The 27,794-nt window shown below is 38.7% G+C and overlaps 1 protein-coding gene across 4 annotated transcripts; it reads left to right on the forward strand.

Moving 5' to 3' along the window:
- LOC107727821 (lysine-specific demethylase 5B-like) lies at nt 1–27,670 on the forward strand. 4 transcript variants are annotated; one of them, XM_016537821.1, is made up of 31 exons: nt 656–776; nt 1,052–1,129; nt 1,242–1,440; nt 2,998–3,075; nt 3,875–3,997; nt 4,186–4,356; nt 5,165–5,293; nt 5,392–5,476; nt 5,718–5,721; nt 10,388–10,461; nt 10,810–10,877; nt 10,986–11,144; nt 11,343–11,462; nt 11,547–11,705; nt 11,813–11,994; nt 12,432–12,594; nt 12,702–12,821; nt 13,745–13,939; nt 14,213–14,394; nt 14,506–14,630; nt 14,999–15,149; nt 15,245–15,359; nt 15,447–15,802; nt 16,927–17,065; nt 17,172–17,351; nt 17,443–17,595; nt 19,133–19,543; nt 19,648–19,738; nt 19,825–20,030; nt 26,375–26,644; nt 26,777–27,670. In XM_016537821.1, exons 3-31 carry the CDS (start codon nt 1,288–1,290, stop codon nt 26,906–26,908), a joined length of 4,494 nt encoding a protein of 1,497 aa, XP_016393307.1. In that variant the 5' UTR covers nt 656–776; nt 1,052–1,129; nt 1,242–1,287; the 3' UTR covers nt 26,909–27,670. The 4 variants fall into 4 exon arrangements, with proteins under 4 accessions (XP_016393305.1, XP_016393304.1, XP_016393308.1 ...); XM_016537819.1 differs by lacking the exons at nt 656–776; nt 1,052–1,129 and adding an exon at nt 1–474; XM_016537818.1 differs by lacking the exons at nt 656–776; nt 1,052–1,129 and adding an exon at nt 1–244.
- The last annotated feature ends 124 nt before the right edge of the window (nt 27,671–27,794 follow it).

Raw genomic sequence — 27,794 nt, forward strand, 5'->3', positions numbered from 1 at the left:
AACAGGTCAGGCTACTACCGCCACACCTCAGTCTGCCTCGGTGGAATAGAGCCGTGGCTGTTTCCTGCGCTAGGCGGATCAGGGAACCGGGGATATCTGTCCTGTGTTATAGGGGGCGACAGATTCCGAGTTGACGTGTGGTACGTGCTCATAGATATTGCTCGCATGGAATACTACGGTGGATGTTGATGGACCTTCTGCACAAAGATATGTAAAGACAGAAGTCAAGCGCAACGCCAGTACGGTGAGATACTTTCTGTCTTGACACAGTATTTAATTTTCCACTGAAGGATCCCGCATTCCGAAATCGGGTCATGTGACGCTGCAAATGCCCACGGATTATATATTCAAATGGTTTTTGATGTGCTGTTTGCACGATGCCACCTCACTCCAGAGGTTAATCGTGAATTTAAATGTCAATCGGGAGGAGAGTGGCTAAATTCGTCGTCCCTGGACAACATCTGTTACTTCCGAGTGGGTAACTTGAAAGACTCCATTTAAAGAAGTAATTCCGGTTATAATGAAGCTGTGGTGTATCAATCCGCGCAAGTCACTTCTCTAATTCAGTGGCAGCCTACTTCTGCCTTTTTAAAACACTTTAGTGGAGACGTCAAAACGCACAAATGTACGAAAGTTTTTGAGGGGTTTGTCATATATAAAAGCTTTGTTTTTGACCACAGATTTTATGAGAGTACTGTCTGTTACTTAAAATGCTTACGCCTTCGCGAGGAGATAGAGGTAGGAAAAAAGCAAACGCGTTTGAAAATAAAATCTGGGTGACTTCTATAAACAGCTCCGTGTGGAAATATAATTGTATATTTTGTTTGCTATAATACAGTTAATTGAAGTGACGTATATTTGATGCTTTGTGTCAAGCAGATCATTGCTGACCATTACAAAACCAAAAGCTTTGTTAGTATTGATCGTTACATAAGTGTTGCGATATTGAATAATGCGTTTTTCCACTTGCCATACCTTATGGAAAAATTAAAGTGTGCATTTTACATTTTTAAAAACTTCTTTTAAAAATCTACATTGGTGAGAAAGTCAGATGGAGAAAGGAAATCCAGCGTCTCTACTTTTGAAAGCGGAAGACTACTAAGCACTGTAACGTCGGCACTCCGTCTGTGTACGTTTCCCAAAGTGGATGAGGATGTTAATTGTCGGAGTTCAGGTGTAATCATTCTTAAATATGGCATCTTTTCGAGACTAATTAAAACATTTACTTCAACTTCAAACAGTTTACTGCAGTTTCTACATGCCATCATTTGGATCAAGTTCCCCAGAATGACCCATTCACGACCCAACGAGTTTATTCCACCACCGGAGTGCCCTGTCTTTGAGCCCAGTTGGGAGGAATTTGCCGACCCTTTTGGGTTCATCAACAAAATACGTCCAATTGCAGAAAACACTGGCATCTGCAAGATCCGGCCGCCCCCGGTAAGTTTCTTCGACATATAACAGAACTGTCAGATGCACGCCAGCTCTCGGTCGTCTTTTTTACTCGCAGGTCGCAGATCCCTAAACACTTTTTCTGAAGACAGGTCTTTTCAACATGGCGGATTGCGGCTCCAGCCATTGCGAACGTTCGTAACGGCGTATGCGCGCAGCTACTAGCTATGCGTGAATGCTTGCGTGTGGTTTACACCAATAGCGACCACAATAACATCACTTACTTCCTTTCCAAGAGAGTTTTATCGCACTCTTGCTTTCTTTTGAGCACCACGATTGTTTTTTTTTTTGCAGATACTTTTAATAAATGTTTGCTTGATGGAAAATGTTGGGGGACAGAATGTGGTGATTGTTATTGTCTTCCAAAATCAATGTTGGCTAGAATGCATCCCACCCAAACGAGCAATCCTCGATAGTGAATTTCCAAGTATTATATAACTTTATTTTGCATGTAGTTTAGAACATTTTGCGAATAATTTGGACTTTTTGATGAAATTTTTTTTTTATCCTTGCAACTTCCTATTTTTACCTTTTAACGTCAAAGCATTTGCTTTTAAATCTAATCTTTTATTTGGTTATCTGATGTTGAAATATGGCGTTAAAGTGTCTGTTTTTTTTTATTCAAAAGTGGATCAAATGCATTTTGTACTGTTTATTCGGTGCTACGGAAAGACTGTTTTGACTAACAATGACCACTTTTGCTAGCAAATAGCGTAAAACCGCTGTATTTGTCAACAAATTTCTGTCGTCTATCAAATACTTCAAGGTTTAAGTTTAATCTTGAAACAAACGTAAAAATATTGCTGAAGTTTGAGGTGGCGTAATTGGTCTCAGCCGTTGTCCTCCATGTTGTGCGAGTTGTGTATTTGCATTTGGCCTTTGAAACCGAAATTTGATGTAAATAACGCAAGTGAGAAGTGAAATTCAGTTTAGGTCGCGTTTTAAACGTTTACACAGATGTTGTATTAGTTATGCATATTATTGCGTTTGTCTTATTCACAATTGTTAACACCCTAAAACGGCCTCAGTGGAAAGATAAAGAAATGTATTGTAGTCTTCTGTACCCACTACCCATCCTAGTATGCTGTACTGCGAATATGCGTTTATGGCTGATGCTTTATCACTTAAATATATCTAAAAAAAACAAACTGTTAATGGTTTCAGAATCATGCCAGTGGACATCTGGACCATTCTATAACTTTATTTTATATGTATACTATGAAATTAATACCTACCATATGACGTATAACGAAAGTGATTTAGTGGAAAACAAATCAGGACCTCTTGAAATTATAAGAAAATCATGATATTGTTTTGAGTACTAGTATTTAACAGTATTTTTTTAAATCGTCTTGATGTAGATTAAATGTTATATCGCTTACATATTGTATTCATAAGCATCATTGTTCAGTAGAAAGATGGCATAATGAAATACCCCCATGCAGATATAAGCACAAATAATTTTCTTCCATTAGACAGGACTTTGTCTTGTGGCAAATGGTAAGCATAAAAGCTTAACACGTTTTTTTTTCTTCTTTATGTCAGGGTTGGCAGCCACCATTTGCCTGTGATGTGGACAGACTGCATTTCACGCCACGCATTCAGAGGCTCAATGAGTTAGAGGTGAGACCTTTTTTATTTGTGTCCTTCTTGTTAGATATTTTGTGTTTGCAGATATGTTCATGTGGCCTTATTAAACCTAAACCTGCAACCAGCGTGATCTCTTGTTGGTCTGCCACACTTTAAAGCACAGGGTTTAGTGTCAAATTTGAAAAGGTCACTAACAAAAAGAAAGGTCCTCATTGTTGTCTCTTTTGTCATCTCTTTTGGTTTCTCTTTTTTTATTATTATTTTTTTTTTTTATATACATTACTGTTCACAAGTTTGGGGTCAGTAAGATTTAAAAAAAAATGTTTTTGAAGATGTCTCGGAGGCTGTGTTTATTTGATAAAAAATGCAGTAAAAACTGTAATATTGTGAAATATTTTCTAATTTAATATTTTAAAATGTAATTTATTTCTGAAATGGCAAAGCTGCGTTTTCAGCAGCCATTACTTTAGTCTTTAGCGTCACATAATTTTTTAGAAATCATTTTAATCTGCTGATTGTTTTTGTTCAAGAATAATCAATGTTGAAAACAATTGAGCTGCTTAATTTTTTTTTACTTTTTTTATAGAAGTAGAAAGTAAAAACATTTTTTAAATAGAAGTCTTTTGTAACATTATAAATGTGTTACTGTCACCTTTGATTAATTTAATGCATTTAATTCATTTTAATTAAAATCTAACTGACCCATCAGTGTGAACTTTATTATAAATTATATTCTTTTGAATATGAAATGCCTTGATGTTTTCTCCTTTGCAAACCAAACGCTTTTGAAAGAATGAGGTCTTTGTTTGATTTGTGTTGTATTGTTATATAGGCCCAGACCAGAGTGAAGCTCAACTTCCTGGACCAGATAGCAAAGTTCTGGGAACTCCAGGGTTGTACATTGAAAATTCCTCATGTTGAGCGCAAAACTCTGGACTTATATGTGCTTTACAAGGTAGGACTGAGGTTATGTCATCTCTAGCGGCCATGTGCAAAGTTTAAAGCATATTACTTCATTTCTGCAGGTGACGGGTAATTTAGGATACTAGAGTTGAAAATGCTGTCCTATACTTTCTCAGTGGCCTTTTTGAAAATGAAATATGGTTGTAAACATGTCTTTGGTGACCCCCCGTCTCTGTCTAGCTGGTCAAAGAGGAGGGAGGCTTTGATGGGGTCTGTAAAGAGCGGAGATGGACCCAGATCGCACTGAAGATGGGCTTTGCTCCCGGCAAAGCAGTTGGCTCTCACCTTCGTGCTCACTATGAGAGGATTCTCTACCCATATTATTTGTTCCAGGCAGGAGCTAATCTTATGGTGAGGTCGCTAAAGCACTTCTATAACTTCCCCTTTCCCCTTTTCAGCCTTATAACATTCAGTTTCCATACCTTTTCCTGATAAATGTTCTTTATGGGTGCACACATGACAGCCATTGTCCTTTTTTTTTTTTTTTTGGCAAAGAACTACACTGTATCTGAATAGAAAGGGTGGCCCAGTTTATGAAGCATTGTTGATAAGCGGCCTAGTTTATTTTCACCATATATATATTCAGTGCATATTAGGTGGCGTGCACAGTAGTTTGCATAAATGTCTTCAGCCCATACAACTATGAAGTGCAGTGAACAAACTTGAGGTTGTGTTCCTGTGTATGTTTTTATGGGGTGTCATTTGTAGTTTGCTTTTACTCTTAAGTAGTGTCTGGTAGGCTGTTCGTCTGTGTTTTGGTGTTCCTGCGGGTTCAGTGGTTAACAGCTTTCTCTTACATGCATGTTTTTCAGTGCTGTACCCACTGTCCCTTCCCCCCACCCATAAAGGGGTGTGAATTCATTCAATGAGCCCTGAGCTCTAGGCCCACTCGCCTGCTGCTTTTACCCCATGGTTAATACCCTAGGGGTGATCTGCCTCGCCTGCTTCACTGTTACTGGCTTTAATAATGTCCACCCTGCTGTCATGTGGTTCTCCGGTTAATTAAATAAGAGTGAAGCCACATGTGCACACTTATTATGGTGTTATAAATACAGCTATGCATTTGTATTCTTGAAATTTTCATTGTAAGATTTTTTTATTGTTAATGTATGGGCTTGTTACTTGCATGTTGTCAACATTAAATATCTTTCTCCAACAGAACTCTCAGAAGCCAACTCTGACTAATGACACCAAAGACAAGGAGTACAAACCCCACGACCTGCCCCAGCGTCAGTCGGTGCAACCAGCGGAAACCTGCTCTATCGCCCGCAGAGCTAAACGGACCAAGGTAAAGAACATGTACAGAAATCTGATTCATACCTGGACTAGGTAGTAGTGTCTACTAGATAGTAGTGTCTTAATTACTGACGTTGCCTGTTTTCATAGGGCCGCTGTTTTAAATCAGAACTGGGTGAGGTGTGCGAAAAACCCAACCTGAGGAGGAGAATGGGCTCATATGTGGCAGAACCAGGTACAGATCCATATTTCCTCTACAAGTTCTTCATGGCGTAGTATTAACATCCATCTACAAAAAAAATATATGTATACATGTGTGTGTGTGTGTGTGTGTATATATATATATATATATATATATATATATATACACAACTAAAAATGTTTTTTTTGTTGGTCTTATGAAGTATTCTAATTTGTTGAGATAGTGAATTGGTGGGTTTTTGTTAAATGTGAGCCAAAATCATCACAATTAAAAGAACCAAAGACTTAAACTACTTCAGTCTGTGTGCACTGAATTTATTTAATACACGAGTTTCACAATTTGAGTTGAATTACTTAAATGAACTTTTCCACGACATTCTAATTTATTGAGATGCACCTGTATAAGTGCAATTAATCACATCCAAAATAAAAGTTTTTGTTTACATAGTATGTGTACTGTGTATATTTATGTATATATAAATATGCATGTACAATTTAAGAAAAAATTGCTATGTTTATATATTAAATGTATAATATAAATTATATGAATATAAATATTCATGTAAATAAATGCAAATATTTTCAAAATATTTACTGTATGTGTGTGTTTATATATACATAATAAATATACACAGTACACACAGATATATTATGTAAATAAAAACTTTTATTTTGGATTCGATTAATCGTGATTAATCGTTTGACAGCACTAAATATATATATATATATATATATATATGTCTGTATGTGTTCAGAAGACTTTTACCTTGTTACAATACATTTTTCAAATGAACAAAAAATAATCACGATATCTCGGTTTCCATAATAAGATAAGTTTCTTGAGCACCAAATCAGCATATTAGAAACAATCCTTCAGAAATGACATTGAAGACTAAAGTAATGGCTGTTGAAAATTCAGCTTTGCCATCACAGAAATAAATTACATTTTAAAATACATTAATATAGAAAAACGATTATTTTAAATTGTAAAATTATTTCACAATATTGTTTTTACTGTATTTCTGCTCAAATATATGCAGCCTTGGTGAGCTAACAAGAGACTTCTTTTAAAAACATTAAAAATAAATTATGTGAAATTCTTCCTGAAATCTGAAAGAGACTTTTAATCTCTTTAAAGGGGTGGTTGATTGCGATTTCACTTTTTAACGTTAGTTAGTGTGTAATGTTGCTGTTTGAGCATAACCAAATATCTGCAAAGTTACGAAACTGAAAGTTCAATGCAAATGGAGATATCGTCTTTTAAAATTCAGGCAGTTTAAAGGGATAGTTCACACAAAAATGAAAATTGTGTCATTAATTACTCACCCTCATGTTGTTCCAAACCCGTAAGACCTTCATCTTCAGAACACAAATTAAGATATTTTTGTTGCATTCTGACAGCTCTCTGACCTTCCCATAGACAGCAAGGGTCCTTACACGATCAAGGCCCAGAAACATAGCAAGGACATTGGTAAAATAATCCATGTAACATCAGGGGTTCAACCGTAATTTTACAAAGCTACGAGAATACTTTTTGTGCGCAAAACAAAAAAAAACGACTTTATTCAACAATTCGTCTCCTCCGCGTCACATCAGGCGCCATTTTGGAGAGTATCCACTGAACGTAAATTGCATATGCTGTTTTGTGTCGGCTGTGCCACGCGGATATGCTGTTTACATCGTTTATGCTTTGATTTGAACGAAAACAACGTATCCGCGTTCCGAAGATGAACGGAGGTCTTACGGGTTTGGAACGACATGAGGGTGAGTAAATAATGACACAATTTTCATTTTTGGGAGAACTATCCCTATGCCTACAAAACGGCTGGTAGGGACTACAACACTTACTGGGTTACTTCCTGGGTTTGTGACGTAACAAACCCAGATAAACCCCGCCCTCGGTAAAAGGCAGCAAAGGGGGCGAGGCCATGCTGCGCTGCTTTAGAGAAGAGGAAGAGAAAATGAGGTGCACGTAAAAATCTATTCATATATGAATCGCGATTCTGTCTTCTAACGATTCTAATGGATTCACAAGTTTCAAAATCAATGTTCTAAAGCAGCGGTTCTTAACCCTCTACCACATGGTGTGGGGAAAAATGCTGTATTTTGACATCAAGATTTCAAAAGCTTGTGGCTTGAAATGGCTTAAAGATAGAGATCTACTGTAAATTAGAAAAATGTTGGGCATGACCGAAAGTTTGTGGGGTGTAAATATACTCTTCTAATTTGCATATTATGGCGTCATTAGGGGCGGCCATCTTGAATTTCATAATATTCAAGAATAGTAGATATTGTATTGATGTTTGAACTTATTTGCATGTTTTGTTTTGTTTTTGTCGTTTTATCCTCATTCCAAATTATCAGAAAAGAGGAAACCAACAATAAAACAGGAGAAAGTGCTAAATTATTACTATATTAATATACTATATAGTAGTAAAACGCATGTGAACAGTAGCCTACTTTTTGATCAGTTCATCAGTAAATCGAAGTAGTACATGTCTGCCATCTAGTGGTAGGGAATACAAATTAGATATTACACCATATTAGGAACTACAGTCTATTTTATTAAGTATGATCTTGTCGCAATTTTGCGACTTTGGCGCTTAGAGGGTTAATACTGTTCCTCGTGTCCCCCTGCTCTGCACACGCTCTGCATCTCTCTCTCTCTCTCTCTCACTCTCTCAGCTCAGCTCAGCTCCAACAATTAACTGTTCCAATTATACACTTCTCACATAGCTATGAGAAGCGTTAAACATGGATGTGCAGTTGCCATACTGTATTAAAGCTTTAATCAGGGGTGGGCGATATAGCCTCAAAATTATATCACGATATTTCAAGAATATTTGCGATAACTATATTTATGACGTTTTATTGGTGATTGCAGCTGGCAGGCAGCAGCATTTATTAGTGCAAACAAAATGAAGGGCATTTTCCATCCTTTTCCAATGAGCTACTGTCATCGATGACAGACTACCTAATTTGAAGTGTAAATCTATTGTCATAAGGTGGCAGCAGCAGCAGCTGTGTGTTCAACTTGAAGCAGACAGATAGCTGGGGTTTGCGGGGCTCTGGTGCAGGTTGTACCAGTGGGCCCTGTTTGAAATTGTGTAAATGGCACAAATAAACAAATTAAACAATGTTTAAGTTTTTTTCAAGTTTGTAGGTGTCCAGGTACAGAAACTGAATAATCAAATGTAAATAGCATTGCAGTCTTCACTGTATAAATTAAATATAGATTAATTCTTGTTAAAACTACAAAGTAATTCAGTAAAGAGCAGCATTAAGGACACTGACAGCAGCTAGTAAATTTGGTGCGGTCACTTTAATAGATAATACATCCAATATAATGATACACATTTTTTTCTCAACTGTTTACTTTCACTTAAGACCTAACCCACCATTTTTTCGAGGATACTCGCAAAGACGGGTATTGTGACAATTTTGTATGTGTTTGTCGTTTCAAGAGCAAGAAGAGACAACTCAATTCGTTGTAGGGCTGTAGACGCGGCTCTCTGCATGCACACTGTACGCACAGAACAGCGCGCGGGTGCTGAATTAAGCTTTTCATGTCTTTTTGTGCTTGTATGTTTAAACTGGCGAGGTGTATTAGTTCGTTCAGGCACGGGAGGAAGCGAAGAAGAGCTCTGTTTGGTGTTTGCGCGGCTCTCTGTGTGCACACCGAACTCTGCGCACAAACTCTCAGTTGAGTTTTTCCGCGTCTTGTTTGAATGCTTTAAACTGTTTTGAATGTTTAAATTGGCAAGGCTTAAAACACGTGCAATTGATAAGCTTTCGTGACGACGCGCTGGCTGTCTTTTTATGCTGGCCTCGGGCAGTCGTTTGAAATCGCCAGGGCCCCCCCTCTCTCCACGCCGCTTCGCTTAAGATATGAGCCTCGCCTATTTTTGAAGATAAGAGTGTGCGCTCGAATATGCTCTAGAACAGGGATCCTCAAATCTGGCCCACGAGATCCACTTTCCTGCAGAGTTTAGCTCTAACCCTAATCAAACACCTGAGCATGCTAATCAATGTCTTCAGGATCATTAGAAAATCACAGGTAGATGAGTTTGATCAGGGTTGGAGCTAAACTCTGCAGCACATTGGCCCTCCAGGGCAAGATTTGAGGAACCCTGCTCTAGAACCTCTCTCGCAATACTTTGATGTCATACACCGATCAGTCTGCACAGCGCTGCTTCAAGTTGAACACACCTATTGGGTTTGTGGTGTTGTTGTTGTGCGTGCTAGGGAACGTATATCCGCCATATGTCATCGCGTCGCTATATCATTGATATCGCGATATGACACTTTTTTTTTTATCATGTAAAAATGTATACCGGTATTATCGTGGACGGTTTATGGCACACCCCTATTAAAAACTAACATAAGCAGTAGCATTTACAAATAACAGCATATCTAAAAGTATGAGACCACAACAAACAAAAAACTTAGGCATACCATTAAAAGCCGTGCTTGCACAGGTTCTGCACGATCCTTTTCAATAATATCCTCTGCTTCTCAATCGGGCTCAAACTGATAAGCGATATTAACGACGCTGTTGTTTACTATACAACTGGAGCACATACCGCTGAGGTGAGGGGCGGGACGTTTAGGCACACTAGAGGCGGTTTAGCCAATCACAACACACTGGGCTAGCTAACCAATCAGAACCCATCGCCTATTTCTGAGGGCCGGGCTTCATAAAAGCAGGAAATGATTTGCGCGTTTCTCCGAGAAGGGACAGAGCGGTGTGGAATAAAGGTAAATTATGTGAAAAAAAAAAGTTTTTTTATTTTTTTTAACGAAGCATTAACACATGTTAGACTGCACCCCATAAACACAATCAAGCCTAGAAAAAAAACCGTGAACCACCCCTTTAAAACAAGATTTGATCAAGTGGTGTTTACGAGATGTCGTATAGGTCATTGACCCATGCCTTTTTGCTTAAAGGCGAAGACCCAACTCTTCTGCAAGACCCCCCTTTCCATGAAACACATTTTATTGGAATGTCCCGATTCAAATGCAAGTAGAAAACTTTTTTTATGAAGTACGCTCCCTCAGGACTTTAGTAAGATTTTACCAGAAAAGATTTGATTTTTTTTAATCATGTTAATTAAAAAAAACTTGTATAATTTTAGCTGCTGTGTTTTTGTGTTTGCTTGGTTTTATTTTGTGTTTATGTTACTTATTGTATTATCCCAGCACAGTTTTTGCCTTAGGCATGGCAATAAAAATAAATAACTGCTACTTCTCAAAACATTAAAAAAAAATTTACCAACCCCAAACTATTGGATGGTAGTGTACTTCTAAATTTTAATCTCAATGCAGTGTGGAATTTCAAACTTATTTACTTTTATAAATTTCTTCCAGTAAAGAAAATCCCAATGCAGGTGAAAGAAGAACCCATTGAGCAGCAAGTTGAAGGTGAAAAATCAAAGGTGAGGGCGGAGGTCATTTGGTCATTTGGACCATTTGGTTTTCACACAACAGAAAGTATGTAGTGAGTTCCTTTATGGCAATGTTTTTGCTTTTTTTTTCCCCCACAGGTGGAGCAGTACATATGCTTGGTATGTGGGGGTGGAGATGACGAAGATAGACTCTTGCTTTGTGATGGGTGTGACGACAGTTATCATACCTTCTGTCTGATCCCACCCCTCCACGACGTTCCCAAAGGTGACTGGAGATGCCCCAAGTGCCTGGCTCAGGTGAGCCACTCCCATCATGTGACAGTCATATTCTTAGAAGCTTTTTTTCATAACTAAATTACAGCTGCTCTTGTGTGTGTTCTCTGCACCTATTACCTATTGTCTGTTAGTACGTGATGTCGCTTGGTAGTACTGGATTGTATTTAATAGTCATTTGCATTTAGTTTGTAATCATTGGCCTCTCTATTCTCCCTTTAGGAGTGTGGTAAGCCACCAGTGGCTTTTGGGTTCGAGCAGGCCTCCAGAGACTATACCCTTCGCACCTTTGGAGATATGGCTGACTCTTTCAAGTCTGACTACTTTAACATGCCTGTTCATGTATGTCTGTTAAACAACAATTTTGTGAGACAAATGGTTGCATACCATGTGGAATATGAAGTGATTGGCCTTATTGTTTGGCAGATGGTTCCCACAGAGCTGGTGGAGAAGGAGTTTTGGAGGCTGGTTAGCACCATCGAGGAGGATGTCACTGTAGAGTATGGGGCTGATATTGCTTCAAAAGATTTCGGAAGCGGCTTCCCTGTTAAGAACGGCACATTTAAGGTCTCACCAGTGGAGGAGGTACAGAAATGACCTGAAATGCTTTGTTCTTGCAGTCTGTATGAAAGCACAAACCTAAATCTTAAGATTACAAATGCAGGTTCATGAAATCACTTCTTTTTGTCCAGGATTATCTGAGCAATGGCTGGAACCTCAACAACATGCCAGTTTTGGATGCATCTGTGCTGACTCATGTCACAGCAGACATCTGTGGGATGAAGCTCCCATGGCTTTATGTGGGCATGTGCTTCTCCTCCTTCTGCTGGCACATTGAGGACCACTGGAGCTATTCCATCAACTATCTGCACTGGTAATCCACTCGCACTTTCCAGATTGAAAGTAACCTATTTAAAGGGTTAGTTCACCCAAAAATTAAAATTGTCATTAATTACTCGTCCTCATGTCGTTCCAAACCCGTAAGACCTTCGTTCATCTTCGGAACACAAATTAAGATATTTTTGATAAAATCTGAGAAGCTCTCTGACCCTCCATAGACAGCAATGCAACTGCAATTGCACGGTCTTGCGGGTTTGGAAACGACAGGAGTGAGTAATTAATAGGGTGAGTAAATTATGAGTAATTATGTAATATGAGTAAAGGGTGAGTAATTAATGACCGAATTTAAAATATTACTATTTGGACATGGCTTATTAAATGGGTTGTTTGCGCTTAATTTTTCTAAGACAAAAACAATTCCTGCTCTGAAATTGTTGTTTTTCCATTCTCTTTTGTTGTTTTGATTTGCAGGGGAGAGCCAAAGACGTGGTATGGCGCTCCTGGCTATGCTGCTGAGCAGTTGGAGAATGTGATGAAGAGCCTGGCCCCTGAGCTCTTTGAGTCTCAGCCAGACCTGCTCCACCAGCTGGTCACTATCATGAACCCAAATGTTCTCATGGAGCATGGAGTACCAGTGAGTGGAGTTGTGGACTAAACAAAGACCATTAATAACATAATATGAAGTAATTTTTATTCATGCGAGGTGCACATAATCGGTTACCTCATCTTTTCTCCTTTTAGATTTACCGTACAAACCAGTGTGCTGGTGAGTTTGTCATTACCTTCCCGAGGGCCTATCACAGTGGTTTCAACCAAGGCTTCAACTTTGCTGAGGCAGTCAACTTCTGCACTGCAGACTGGGTAAAAGGCACTTAAAGTTGACATTAGGGCTGGGCGATTAAACTAATGATAGTCGGTGCCGATAGCCTCGTGGTTAATGTGTTGACATATAGCGCAACTGCGCTCACAGCGACCCCAGTTCGAATCCCGCCTCGAGGTCCTTTGCTGATCCTGCTCCCCTCGCTCCACCCAATACTTTCCTGTCATCTCTCCAATGTCCTCTCAAAATAAAAAGGCACAAAAAGCCCATAAACATATAATAAACAAAAAAAACTGTAGTAACACTAACTGCACCGGGGTATTGTGGCAGAAATGTGGGATATTCATAGCCAATTTTATTATATTGATGTAGACATGTATTAAATGAGTAATGGAATATAATTACAGTATTTTTTTTGTGATGAAGCTATAGTGTTTATGCATTTATACTAAATGTATTTAGACTAGGCTACTGTTTTTCATACAAATACCTAGAAACCATATAGTTACATTTTTACCATGGTGTTTGAGGTGCTGTATGTGTGGTTTAATGAGAAAGGTATGCTACTATGGAAGGCCAATGGTTAATTTTAATAAAACTCAAAACAGTCAGAAATAATTACATTTCGCCATATAAAAATTAGGTTGTTACAGTTTTTACAGATGTTACTGTTTTTGATAAGGAACGTAATTTTACATCTGCATCCCAACTCAAGCTAATACTACTGAAAATGCCCGTTTCTCAAAATCGACTGCAAGCTTGAAATAAATTTTTAGTGCAACACCCACATCTTAAAATCCAAAGAACCACCAATGGATTGCTAATCTGTTATACTCTGGTTTACATCACAATACAGTGATCTGTCGCTACTTCAGTTTCATTGCGACTTAAATGTAGGATAAGCATAAATATTGCAACGTAAGTTATGAAGCATAATGAACTGAAATACGGTATTGCGTTTCAGATGCCTCTTGGTCGGCAGTGTATCCAGCACTACCGGTCCCTCAACAGATACTGTGTTTTCTCCCACGATGAGATGACCTGTAATATTGCCTCCAAGGCAGACTCTCTAGAGTTAGAACTGGCCTCTACAGTCCAGAAGGACATGTGTGCCATGATTCTGGAAGAGAAGATGCTCCGTGAGAAAGTCTATAAGCTGGTGGGTGGATATTTTAATGGCGGTTAGCTCATTTAAGCTGCTGTAACTTGCACTTCATGATCAAGTTGGTTGAATAACCACAAAATATGTATCTTATTTGTCTATCGATCTATAATATTATAATAGTAATATTTTATATATGCATTTTTTTTATTTATTTACTTGAAGTAATTAAGCCTGTAGCTCTGTTGTCTCTGTTCACTTTGTTTGTATTCAAGGTCTGTCTGTCTGTCTGTTACTAATTGATCCCATTGTGTTTGTGCTGTTCTCTAGGGCGTGTGGCACTCCCAACAGGTTGACTATGATTTACTGCCAGATGAGGAAAGGCAGTGTGCTAAGTGCCGGACCACCTGTTACCTGTCTGCCATCACCTGTCCCTGTATCCCCGACCAGCTGGTCTGTCTCTATCACATCGAGGACCTCTGCTCTTGCCCTGCTAGAAGCTATACGCTCAAGTGTGTGTTTGCAAAAGCATAGGACAAACCTCTGAATGATAGATCAAATGCAAATTTGGTTTAATTTAGCAGGTTTTCTTAAATTAACATTTTTGTCTTTTACTTGCACAGCTATAAATATACACTTGCCGAACTGAAGCCATTGTTCCAGGCTTTGACGGCTCGTGCTGAGTCCTATGAAGACTGGGCATCTAAAGTTAACAAGATTTTGAAAGCGGATCAAGATAATAAAAGTGGTGAGTTGTTATTGCAATGTGTTTGTCTTTATCCCTTAGAAATCCCAAGTATTGAAGCCTAAAGCCCAGTGTTGCATTTTATTACACTTTGTTCATGTATGTTCTGACTTTCAAGGCATGATTCATTTATTCTAAAATTAAGAAATGTTTCAGCTGGCTGGTGCCATTTTGTAAGACTTTAGCCAGCTGTAGCAGTTAATATGTACATCCCCCACCAAATCTGTTACTGTGTTTAATTGTTTCACATATTTATTGAAAGGTGGGTATTATTTAAATGCTTTGTACAAATGTGGCAGTTCTGCAACAATGGGTCTCTGAGTTAAAAGCACTTTTTTTAACTAAAATAAGGGATTCTGCTTTCTTGTTAGATTTGGAGGAGCTTCATTCATTGGTAGTAGAAGCAGAGAAGAAGTCATACCCTGAGACTGACTTGCTAAGTCACCTGCGTCAAGTCATTCAGAATGCAGATAGGTGTACCTCAATGGCCCAACAACTCCTCAACGGCAAGAGACAGACAAGGTACATTTATTCTTTCCTCTGGATTGTAGAGCTATCTGAGGTTCTTGCACGTTCACTAGTTTTAAATGGATGCGAATCTGTATTTGTGTTAATAGATATCGCTCCGGTGGGGGAAAGTCTCAGAACCAGCTCACTGTGGAGGAACTGATGTCGTTTGTCAATCAGCTGTATGACCTGCCCTGTACCATCCGACAGGCCCCTTTCTTAAAGGTACCCAACCACACAACATGCTTGGTGCAATTCTCCCAGATGTCTTAGGTATTGATCTGACATTTTCTGTCTCTACTTCCATCTCAGGCTCTTTTGAACCGCGTCGAACAGTTCCAGCAACAGAGCTCGGATCTCCTTGCAGAGGACATGCCCGGTTCCTCTGCTCTTCAGAGCCTCCTAGATGAAGGTGCAGGCTTGGATGTGGAGTTGCCTCAGCTGGTGGTGTTGAGGCAGAGGCTGGAGCAAGCCCGCTGGGTGGAGGCCGTTAAGGAAGCCAGCGATCAGCCAGCCGACCTCAGTCTAGACTGCATGAGGAGACTCATAGATCAAGGAGTGGGCCTGACACCACATGCCTGTGTGGAAAGAACCATGGCCCGCCTGCAGGAGCTGCTCACTGTCTGTGAACACTGGGAAGAAAAGGCCCATAACATGCTCACTGCTAGGTTTGTATTTAAGTTAAATGTTAATGTAATTTAAATGGATAGTTCACTCAAAAAGGAAAATTCATATCATAATTTCATTCATGTCTTTGTAAATCTATTTTTGAAATAATGAAACCTGAGAGATTTCTGTCCCTCCTTTGCAAGTCTTTCACATCTGCAAATCCGGGTGATCTTTGATGACCAAAACTTTGATGCTTCAAAAGTTCATTAAGAGAAAACAAGTCACAATTTTTTTTTTGGTTTAAAAAAAAAAATCATCTTTTGTTTTAAAACGAAATTAATTTCTTATGCGTTTTAGAATGACACAAGGGAGAGTAAATGGTGACCGTTTCCACTGACAAGCTTTTGTGGCACCATACAAACTCTCTACCACTTTTATCAGCAAGATCTGAGAAGTGAAAGCAACTCCTGGTGGTTTAGGTTTGGCAGTGTACATGATCATGTTGATTGTGCAACAAAATAATTTGCAAACTATTCTGGTAAAATTTTTCTTGCAAATTTTTATTTTGCCTATTTCTTTCAATGGCTTATGTTTAATACAGTTCATGCTCTCCCAACATGTGTGTTGTAAAACACACACATACACGGATGGTTGAGCTAGTTCTGATGGAGAATAAAAATGTGCCGGGCTAGCATTTTGACTTAAAGTGGTTTCCTGGCAGATTAACTGGTTCAATCTATTGTGACATTGAACAATGTATGGACAGTGTAGGTGATGCACTGGACAATGTACTGTTCAAAGTTTTGGGGACAGTAAGGTTTGTTTAAATGTTTTTGAAAGAAGTCTCATACTCACAAAGACTATATTAGTATAGTGCTGCTTAATATTTTTTGTGGAAAATGTGATCATTTTTTGATGAATAGAAAGTTCAAAAGAACAGATTTTATTTCATTGATTTAACTTTAATATATTCCAAAGGTATAATTATATTAAAATACTTTAATAAAAGAAAATACTGACCCAATAATCTAGGTTAGTTTAGCGTCTTTAAAGTAAAGCAGCATTTTAACTATTTACATATGGTTGTTCTTTACGAAAGACGTTGTTTAATCTTGAACTTTTAAACCTGTAAAATAATGTAAACTGTCATTTGTTTTTGTTTTGTTCTTTTGGCTTATTTTAGGCCTTGTCATAGTATTGAGACTCTTGAGGCAGCTATACAGGAAGTTGACAGCATCCCAGCATACCTGCCCAGCTGTCTTCAACTTAAGGACTGCGTAAACGGGGCCAGAGAGTGGATAATGGAAGCAGATGCTCTTCAGGTATGTTTCATGTTTCTGTAATTCTCTATTATTCATAACCCTATGATTGGTCACAAAGAACCTTGTGCAAGTAGCGCTCAGTCCATTTAAACATTTATTGCTACAGGCTGGAGGCCGAATTCCTGGTCTCGCTGCCCTATCTGAACTTGTGTCAAGAGCCAGAAGTATTCCGGTAATGTTGGAACCACTGTCTCGACTGGAAAGTTTAATATCTGAGGTACAGGCCTGGAAGGAGAGTGCAGCTAAAACATTCCTGTTGAGGAACTCATCCCATTCTCTACTCGAGGTACGTACTTATTTACAATGGTACTTTTTTAGGATGTGAATAACTGTGAATTTTGTGAGTAAAATGTATTGTTCTGTTTGTGTCTTTTAAGGTTTTGTGTCCTAGGTGTGAGACTGGACCGCAGAAGTCAAAGTCTAAAAAAGCCAAGGATGTCTCAGTACCCTGCAAGAAAGTTGAAGTAAAACTAGACTCCCTTTTTGATGTGGAAAAGGCGCTTTCTACGAGCAAAGATACAGTTTCAGCAGTAAGTCATATTTCGGTTAGGTTTTAAACTAAATTGAAAAGCAAACAGGTTCTTGTTAGTCCTGCTAACCTTGATCTTTTGAGTTGCCAGTGCAGCACTCAAAAATGTGTATATGTATTTATTTTCAGGATTTCTGTCTTTAGCGTTTAAATGTAAGACCATAAATGTCTTAAAGGGGTCATGAATTGAGAAATTGTCCTTGATATTTTCAAATATGGGAGGTCAATGTACTATAAAACATACTGCCAGAAATCAAAACTTCCTTGTCATTCCAAAAACAGCTTTTATTGAAACCAAGCTGCCAAAAGAGTTTCATATTTGATCTCCGTATGATGTTATAGTGCAATGAAAGACACTTCTGCAGAAGAGCAACGCCTACTTCTACTTCATTGCCTCTTTAGCCCAACCCACTGATTCACATATGTAGTAGTAGGGGAGTAAATATGATAGAGATGTAAACACAAGATTACTTGAGCAACAAAACAATAAAGATGGCTCTGAGGATTACAAGATGTTGTGCACTGCCAGGTTGTGGAAATAGTCTTTTGCGTTGTCTTCTTTATCCTAACTGTTTCTACACCTGACACAACTGTTGTTGTGTCGCGTCACATCAAGTCAGAAATCCATTTCTCCTTAATGTCAGAAGTAGCACAAGTGCTCAGAGTATGTCAGAAATAGAACAGGGCATCACTTTACTGTCAGGGATTTGTCGGGTTGCATCACAACGCGCTGCAGCCAGTGTAGACAAAATCACTGATTATAATGGGTTCCAAGCAGCCAAAACAAACGTTTTAAATTTTTCATATAAACATTCGAAACAAACTGTTGGGTTACATTGCTTTTAGTCTTGAGGCATTGGATCGCTTTTGTCCATAAAATAACAAAAATGCTGTTCATGTCCCCTTTAAATGGTATTACAAAAGTCTATTGTTTAAAGAGGTTAAAAATCTGGGGATGGAAAACAGGAATTGCAATATGGTCTAATGTGTTGATTAAACTTCAGATGTATTTAACCACATTAGCTGTTGCATATACATGGTTCTCTTTCAGAGCATTTAAAAATATATACTGTGTATTTGTTGAATGATTTGAATGGTTTACTGTTGTTAATGAATTGATAATGATTACCATATGTATTTATATTGTAATATGTTGTAGATGGTTGTAACCTTGCCCATTTTATCTTCCTCATCTTTTTGAATGAGCAGCTGGTAGAAGTAAAGCATTTCAAAATAAGAGTCCCAGTGTATTTCATAATTGAAACATAAATCTTTTTTTTTTCTTCTAGGTATTAGTATTTTGGTCACACAGTAAACTGGCACATTGCTATGATTCTGTGTTTTTGTATGGACATTATTAAGTATTAATTTAATTTATGCAGGACTTAAAGTGATTTTTAAATATTTGCAGAAACCCAGGTTTTTCCCCCCCCTGCTGGGCTCTAGAATAAGCCATCCTTAATGTTGGGTCCTGACTGTTCACGTCTGTGATGGACATTTGGGTATCTGCTCAGACTTGTATGTTCTTCTCCAAACAGATGGCCACTCTCAGTGAGGTGCATCAGAAAGAGCTGGAGAGCCTGTCTATGTTGAGGACCTCAAATGAGTCAAAGTTTCAGTCTTCACCCAGCTGTTTGGCCCCAACAGTGTGCTTGTGTCACACTGTCCCAGCAGGCCCTATGCTACAGTGTGAACTCTGTCGAGACGCCTACCACAGCGGCTGTGTGCCAGGGTTCAAGGACATCCAGACAGGGCTACCGTGGTTATGCCCACTCTGCAAGCGCTCCGAAAAGCCGCCCCTGGATAAAGTGCTTCCCCTGCTTGCTTCCTTACAGCGGATTCGGGTTCGGCTTCCAGAAGGTGATGCCCTGCGATATGTGATTGAGAGAACGGTGCGCTGGCAACACAAAGTGCAGCTGGTTTCTCCTACACAGCATCCGAATGGAAAAGTGAGCTTAATATGTTTGAATATAGTTAGTTTGTAGAGGAAAATCAATTAAAATGTGACACTTTTCTATTTATATTCATGTTCTGTTCTATTTATATGATGCAGGCAAGACATATTCCTGGAACAGCATCATCTCAGACACTGGTAGGGAGCAACAGCTGTTTCTACATGCTGCAGCCATGTATTCCTCTCAATGGTGAGACGATTACACCCGTTTTAATACTTACCGAGTGGATGGGATTGTCTGGGTGTAAACATTTGGGATTGTGTCATGTGTTACAGAACTCGGTACCGAGTTGGAGGAGCTGTTGGTAGAAGGTCTTCTGATGCAGGTGACTTTACCCGAGCTCCAGCAGCTTTATAGCAGCCTGCTCAACAGGTTTTCACCATCCCAGCACTCCCTGCAGAGCAGCGTTCACGATCACCAGTATCACATTGCTCAAGACAGAAGTCCACCTCACAGGAGCCCCCCGCACAGCAAAGGACAGGTCGGAGAATATCCCCAACTTGTTTAACCCCAACTAGTTTTGTTGCATTGTAAACTCCCCTGATTTAGACAAAGGATTTCCAAACTTTAACTGAACTCCTTTGACAAAATATTTATTTAAATCAGGGTTCGTACGGTCATGAAAAACCTGGAAAAGTCATGGAATTTTAAAACAGGCCTGGAAAAGTTTTGGAAAAATAAATAAACCCAGGAAGTTTTGGAAAAGTCATGGAAATCTATTTCACAAAACTCTATAAGAATTGTGTTTAATCAGGTCCTGAATTTCGGTGCGGGATTGCGCATAGGCTAAGCCTATATCGCATAGTTTTACTCATTCCTGCAGCTTTTGACTTTAAAATGATGGATATTCACACATTTATTCAATAGCCTATAGCATGTAGGTTTGATGAGTAAATAAATCCACAATCCACATGATCAAATCAGTCATTTGAAAACAGCGCGAGTGATTCAGCTGTGCGTCTTTTCTCTTTGACTTTCTCTTCAAATGGCTTCACATCGGCGCATCTTGTCTGCGCTACAAGAGCCGCTGCGATACAAGACTTTCGCTCACGTTTCGGGACAGTTGACAGAATTGTCACTTGCCTAATCGGGTATCATTGTTGCATCGTCACAAAAATGTATTATTTATTTGCATGTCTTTTTAAGCCATTCGGTACTCGCGCACCCCAGAGGTGGTGCGCAGTCACATCCAAAGCGCTCGTGCGTATATAAAGCCGCCTTGCGAGTACCAAATTGAGTTTGCTACCAAACAAGCTCAGTAGAACCCTGCACGGGCCTCAAACATATGCCCTTGTCCGGCCCTTGTCCGACAGATTATCAGAATTACCGGCCGAGTCCGACTGGAGCCCGTGTCTTTTTTTCTCTTTCTCTGTTCACCATTATACAGCTGCTGTTGTTGCCATTAAAATAGCTCAGGTTTGTTTTAATGGCAAAGTGGTTATATTTATTTTCATTTCTTTATTACATTAATTTAAAATTGTTTCGTTTTTTTTAGGGTTTTTTTTTTAATTCAAGTTTTTTAAAGTAACGACCAAGCGGCCAGTGGCAGACAGTGAATTAATCATAGCCTTTGTTTGATCAATTTGGCCTTCTCAAATCATCACCACAAAATCTATAGGCCTATATAAAATGCTTAAAAAACAATGTTAGTTTAAATGGTTAACCTAGATAAATGTGTGCTATTAGGCGCGTATCCAATCGTTTTGTGCTGCTGGACACTAAACACAGTCCGAGCCACTCTTGACAGTCGCAGTAGCACGGTCTCGTGTTGTTTCCACCAGCGCGGCAGATCTTTGTCATCACCATAATAATTGATGGATATCTAATATATAAAAATAAGGAGGAAGCAAGCCTGATGCCTGGCCCGTGTCTGAGCTATGACGTGAAAATTGTCCCGAAGCCGTAAATAAGTCGGGGCCCATCGGGCTCGAGCTGAAATGCAGGGCTCTAAAAGTGCAGCTTGTTGTGTTTAAGCAGCAAAAATACACACAAAATGACGCCAAAATGGCCATCCTGGCCACACAGTTAAATAAATGATAATATTCAGTGATGTGATATGTGAAATGTGGAGTAACGTCTGGCGCAGTTGCAGCTTGTACTTATTACTAAAACAAGAAAGCAAACAAGTAGCATTAATAGTCATTCATTTTAGTTAACATATGCTATGATAATTTGAACAGATTTTTATTCTTATTGTAAAATAATGGAACATTTAGGTCATGAATATTGTCTCAAAAGTCATGGAAAAATCATGGAAATGTATTGGTAAAAATGTGTACGAACCCTGTTAAATGAATTTTAATTTAAAACATTTAACATTCATGTTTATGGTTCTTTGATGTTAGTTGATGGTCACATGACATGCAGGTAAACAAAATATTTAATCTTTTTAGTAAGTTTTTATGGATGTCCAATTCTGCCACATAGGAAAAATCATTATGCTTTGGTATGATGACATAAGTTATAATTGTAAAAGAGCATAATAGGACCCCTTAATGACAAAGTCTTGATTTTGTTTTGGGGGTGTACTAGAACATGCTCCCATGCTTGGTAGTTTGAAAAACACATTATTTTTCACATAATTTACATTATTACAATACCTTTCTCCCCAGCCTGGCACAAACGGCTCGATTAGTTCCGGGTTTGATGAAGGCCCGCCTTCCGAAAAATGAAATCTGTTGTGATTGGTTAGCTGTCCCAGCTCCCCGCCACTTGCCAAAGCAGCAAGTTCCGTCAGCTCCTGTATAGTTAAAGGGATAGTTTACCCAAAAATGAAAACTTGATGTTTTATCTGCTTACCCCCAAGGGCATCCAAGATGTAGGTGACTTTTGTTTCTTCCGTAGAACACAAACAAAGATTTTTAACTCAAACCGTTGCAGTCTGGTCATATAATGGAAGTGAATGGGAATCACGGATTTGAGTCAAAAAAACATACACAAACGAAACCAAATTAAACCCTGCGACTCGTGACGATACATTAGTACACAAAGTAGGCATGGGCCGATTACCGGTTTCAAGGTATACCGCGATTAGAACATTTCACGGTTTCAAAACCACTAATATTTCCGTTCCTGCGGTATGCGCTGTTTTTCATGTCTCCTCGAAGACTGAAAGTGTAGGAATCCCTCCGGTTGAGTGCAGTGTAGAGAGTAGCGCGACCCTCCTCCTCCTGTTGGTGCGAGCGAGCGGTCAGTCACGTGTGTGTAGGATGGACGAACTTAAGGAGCTGTCCCTGGAACTTACGCGATCAGCAACCGGCCGTTTTTTGTCTTATTGCAAGTAGGCATGGGACGATAACCGGTTTCAGGGTATACCGCGGTTTGGAAAAGTCACGGTTTAAAACCACTGAAAGTGTAGGAATCCCTCCGGTTGAGTGCAGTGTAGAGAGTAGAGGTCTTCTCGGGTCCTAAAATCTGTACCCGACCCGAATCACTTCTTGCTCGAACCCGACGTGCATAAATTATTTTTTCAAAAAGAAAAACCCGACCCGAGACAGACCCGATGAAATTAGACCCGATTCCGACCCGACCTGACTGCATTAATTTATCGATAGCTTTTCATAGCTAATCTAAAGCATAACTCATGATCATAGCATAATTCATGGCTTCGATAGTGTTGTCTGCAACCTAATCTCCAGCGAAAGGCTTCTGCACACAAAAAAAGAAAAGCCCCGCATGAATACGCAGTGTAATGAACGTACATACATTACAGTGAAACGAAATCTATCAAACAGCATTGCCTCTTTTCTGTTTCATTTAAAATATGAATGTATAATAAAATGAAATATGACAAGCATAACTTACAAAGCCTTTTTTGTTAAATGTCAGTTTTAATGAACAGTAATAGCCATTATAAAAGTATAACTATAAAGTATAAGAGACGTATGTAATAGGAAATAAGACAAAAGCAAACAATTCAGTCAAATGTATGCAACAAAGTCAGCGCTGTATTACGATTAATAAATAAATAATTAATTTATGAAACATAACTTTGTGCTCCGCCAAAACGATATGACCTGGAAGAAATAATAGATTCATGAGATCAAAGATTGCCTGTTAGATTTACCCAAAATGAATTATATCTCATGTTTAACCACTACATCAGAGTCAGCGGCAAATGTCAGAAGGACTAGCCGAGGTGAGATTGCTCTCGGCAGATACATGAGCACTGAGCGCCCGCTGATCCAGTAGCCCCTCACTGCAGAACAAAGATCCAGGGGGCGGGGTTGGATCTAGCTGATCGCTTGGAGCTCACGTCTCCAAAATCGGCGAAGCCAATTTTCAAATAGGCGCCATCTTTATAAATAAACTGTAGATTTGAGTTTTAAACAACTACATTCTCGCCTGAAATACTCTTATGGATGCATCCTTGATAAAAGGGGCGGAGCAAGAACACATCCGGGGATTTGAACTGTACTTGGCTAGATGTGAACTTTGAATTGGAGCAGTACTTGGGCGACAACTAATGACGTTTCACAAGAACACAAGTACAGATAAGAACACAGAGCTGCTTTGGTTACAGCGGTAACCAAGGAAACGATGTATCTGGTGTTCCAGAAGCGCCTCCTGCTGTCAGAGAGTGAATCTGCATCTCATTCAGAGCTTCTTCTGTTTGTTTCGTTCAGGCATGTAGTATAATTTCTCAAAGCTAGTCAGAACATTCTGTTTTTGCTTCAAATTGGGTTATTATTAAATCAAATGATGTATATGAATTATATAACTAAAATTAAATAACTAATTACAGATTTAGGTTAAATAAAGATGTCAGTCTTTATTTTTCTTTATGTTGCTCAAAAACAAAATATATTGTGTTCAGCGGAAAATGTTTTTATTTTTACATTTTGTATTTTTTTTTACCCAGTCATTTAAAAATAACACATTTTAGAGCTGTAACGACAATACCGTGATATTTTTGCTTAAGGTTATCATACCGTCAAAATCTCCCATGCCTAGTGTAAAGACACGAAATGATCGGTCTGTGCAAGAAACTGAACAGTATTTATATCGTTTTTTACCTCTGATGCACTGCAATGTCTGAACTGTCCTGAGCGCGTCCTCGACAGCCGGCGCGTGACATGTTTTCTTGCTTTACGGCGGATTGCAGACTTAGAAGTGCATTACCGCCAACTATCTCTCAAATGGACCATTGACACTCCTATTTATACCATAGGTCTCATAATTGAAGTGTAAATTCTGCAGATTACATCATTGTCCAGTATTGTACTGTTAGCAATTTATAAAAACATTTTCATAATTATTCATATTCATTCACACTTCATTCATGTATAATTATATACATATTCAGGTGCATGTGTAATAACTTGCGAAAACTTGAGGCTACAGCAGCACTTCTTCGTTGTTGTCGTCTTGTCTGATGCCCTCAATCAAGTGTTCTAACCACGACCTTGCCCCTCACCACCCCCCAACCATTCGAATTTCCGTAGGTGGGAATTATTTTAAGGATATTCTAATGGGCCGCTTTGTGACATCACAAAACCCGGAAAACAACGCTGTAGTCCAAACGAGCCATTCGTTGTAGTTCTTGAAAAGGGATTTAAAAAAAATGAAATATCTCCCTTTGGAGTGGACTTTGAGATTTGTAACTTTGTAGATCTTTTTTTATGCCCGAACATACACACTACACGCTGACTAAAATTCAAAAAGTGAAAAAGCATAATAGGACCCCTTTATATGAGAAAAGCTTTCAATTTTGTCAACTGACATTTTGTAATAATTGACACTTTGTCAATCTTGACTTTATCTCACAATTTGGACTGTCATAATTAGGATTTATGAGATGCTAAACCATAATTATGAAATAAAAAGCAGAATTTGACATTGTCATTAGAAATTTGAAATTGTGTCATAATTATGATTAGATACAATTAACTTTTTTTCATCATTATGACTTTGAGTGTCATAATGGGTGCTTTCACACCTGTAGATCGATTGCTTTGTTCCGAAACGGGGATTAAAATTACTACAGTGTTGCTTCTTATTCTTGGTGTGGTTCGCTTTCACACGGCGAAGTTTCTAAACAGACCAAATTTGTTAAAGGGGTCATATGATGCGATTTCATTTTTTCCTTTCTCTTTAGAGTGTTACAAGCTCTTGGTGCATAAAGAAGATCTGTAAAGTTGCAAAGACTAAAGTCTCAAATCCAAAGAGATATTCTTTATAAAAGTAAAGAGTTAGCCACACCTACCTAAAACGGGGAAACGCGCCAGGTTTCGAAACAACGAGCCAGGTGTGAAAGCACCCATAATAGTTTCAAATGTTCGTGTCATAATTATGATTTGCCAAAGCATTTTAAAGTGCCAGAAATTGGCTTCTATGTTTGTTTGTTTTTTTGTGGCGTTTTTTTTAAAATTTTATACTGTTTATCTATTTTAATTTTAATTTTATTATTATTATTAGCTTTTATCAACCCAGTTTGGGACATCCTAATTCATAACAGGTTCAAAGTGAGAATATGTCCAAAAAGGGGAGAGAAATTATTCTAAATAAACTTGTATTTTCTTCAGTAATGAATCTGAGTATTGCTAAAAATAGTTTAATCTAAATAAAATACATCTAATATTTGTGTGTTCTGTATGTTTATATACTTAGTGTTGTACGGTTACAACATATGTCTTACAATACTAATAACAATGAGTGCTGTTCATGTGAACTTCTGCCTATGTAGAAAGTCCACATCAGCCACTTATATGAGGTTCTGTAACTGTTGGGATGCTGACTTAGAAGGCAGCTGCTTATGCAGGCGAGACTGCTCACTAGGTTTCAGAACGGAGCTTTTGACATATTATTTGAATTTGTTCTATCTAGGATGGCATTCCAGAGACCAAGAAGGAACCCGAGAGGCTTGAGAAGAACAGCAAACGGCGTCTAGAGAAAGAGAACATGGAAGGGCAGCACAGAGACAAGATAAAGAAGCCCAAGAAAAAGAAGCCTAAATTGAGCAAAGAAAGGAGAAGAGAGGAGAAACGAACCACCTCCCCCTCCAACTCCCTTTCTGACCTATCGTATTCAGACGACTCGGAGGAGGATTGGTCTGTGTGCTCGGCAAAGCAATGTCAACAGCCAGAAGGAAACGAGGTTAGTTTTAGCATAATTGAAATGCTTGAGGTTTTGTTTTCTAACCTACTGCATCGTTCTTGCTTATATAATTGGGTTATTGTGTGTCTCTTTGCCTGCATGAATAATTAATGGTCTTTCTCGTCCTCACAGGTAAACTGGGTTCAATGCGATGGCAGCTGTAACCAGTGGTTCCACCAGATTTGTGTGGGAGTGTCTGCTGAGCAGGCTGAGAATGAGGACTACATCTGCGTCAGCTGCGCAAAAAACGATTTGACAAAATGAGGACCAAAATCATGTTTTTCGAAGGATAGTCAAAAGGCTCCCCGTTTTGCACATAAGTTAAAGCACCAAGAATGCACCAGATATCATCCCCTTACTGAATCCTGCCCCCTCTGTTCCCTTGGTGCTACTGCCTTCTTGATAGGACTGTTAACAAAAATCTGTATGATTCTTCTGCTTTTTGTTTTGTATTTTTGGAGATTAACTTCTATAACATTTTATTTCTTCTCTAGGAACGTGATGCATAGATGTACCTCAGGGGTTTCCATCCCATGAATGCAAAACAATGGGGAACTTCAGCTTCCCTAAATGTATTTTTGTTCATATTTATTGTTTTTTTTTTTTTTTCTTTCCCCAGTCACCTTTAGAATTTCTAACATGAAGTTATCAGTCTGGGCTATTTACACCAAATAATATTAATTGGACTAAACAAAATGGTCTAAAATTATTTTTGGAGCCCGCTGTTTTGGTACATGTGTCTAATAATATAAAATATTATTTATTTATCCCAGCAATAACTTGGCTGGTTACCCTGATTTTTCAGTAGCTTGAGATCTGCTCTGATCTGTTGCTTGATGCATTAGAAGTGTTTGTACAGAATCCTAATGTAGGTTGTCAGACAAATGAGATGTAGCAGGCAGAAGAAAAAGCTGTGTGAAATATACTTTGTGATGTATACTGTGGCTTTCTTTCTTTAAAATTCAAAACGGATCTTTCCGATGTTAATTCAATTGTGGAATAAAATGGTTTGTTCTCACCTATAAATACTGATCTACTTCTGTTATCATGAGTCTTTCTGGTCTTTATTTGTGGGCAACTCAATATGTGTTTATTATTTGCATAAAGCAAACGAATATGTCTGAGCATCAGGTGGCGACAAAGTAAAAAA

The sequence above is a fragment of the Sinocyclocheilus rhinocerous genome, unplaced genomic scaffold, assembly GCF_001515625.1.
Source record: "Sinocyclocheilus rhinocerous isolate Xijiao unplaced genomic scaffold, SAMN03320098_v1.1 scaffold576, whole genome shotgun sequence".
In the NCBI taxonomy this organism is placed as follows: Eukaryota; Metazoa; Chordata; class Actinopteri; order Cypriniformes; family Cyprinidae; genus Sinocyclocheilus; species Sinocyclocheilus rhinocerous.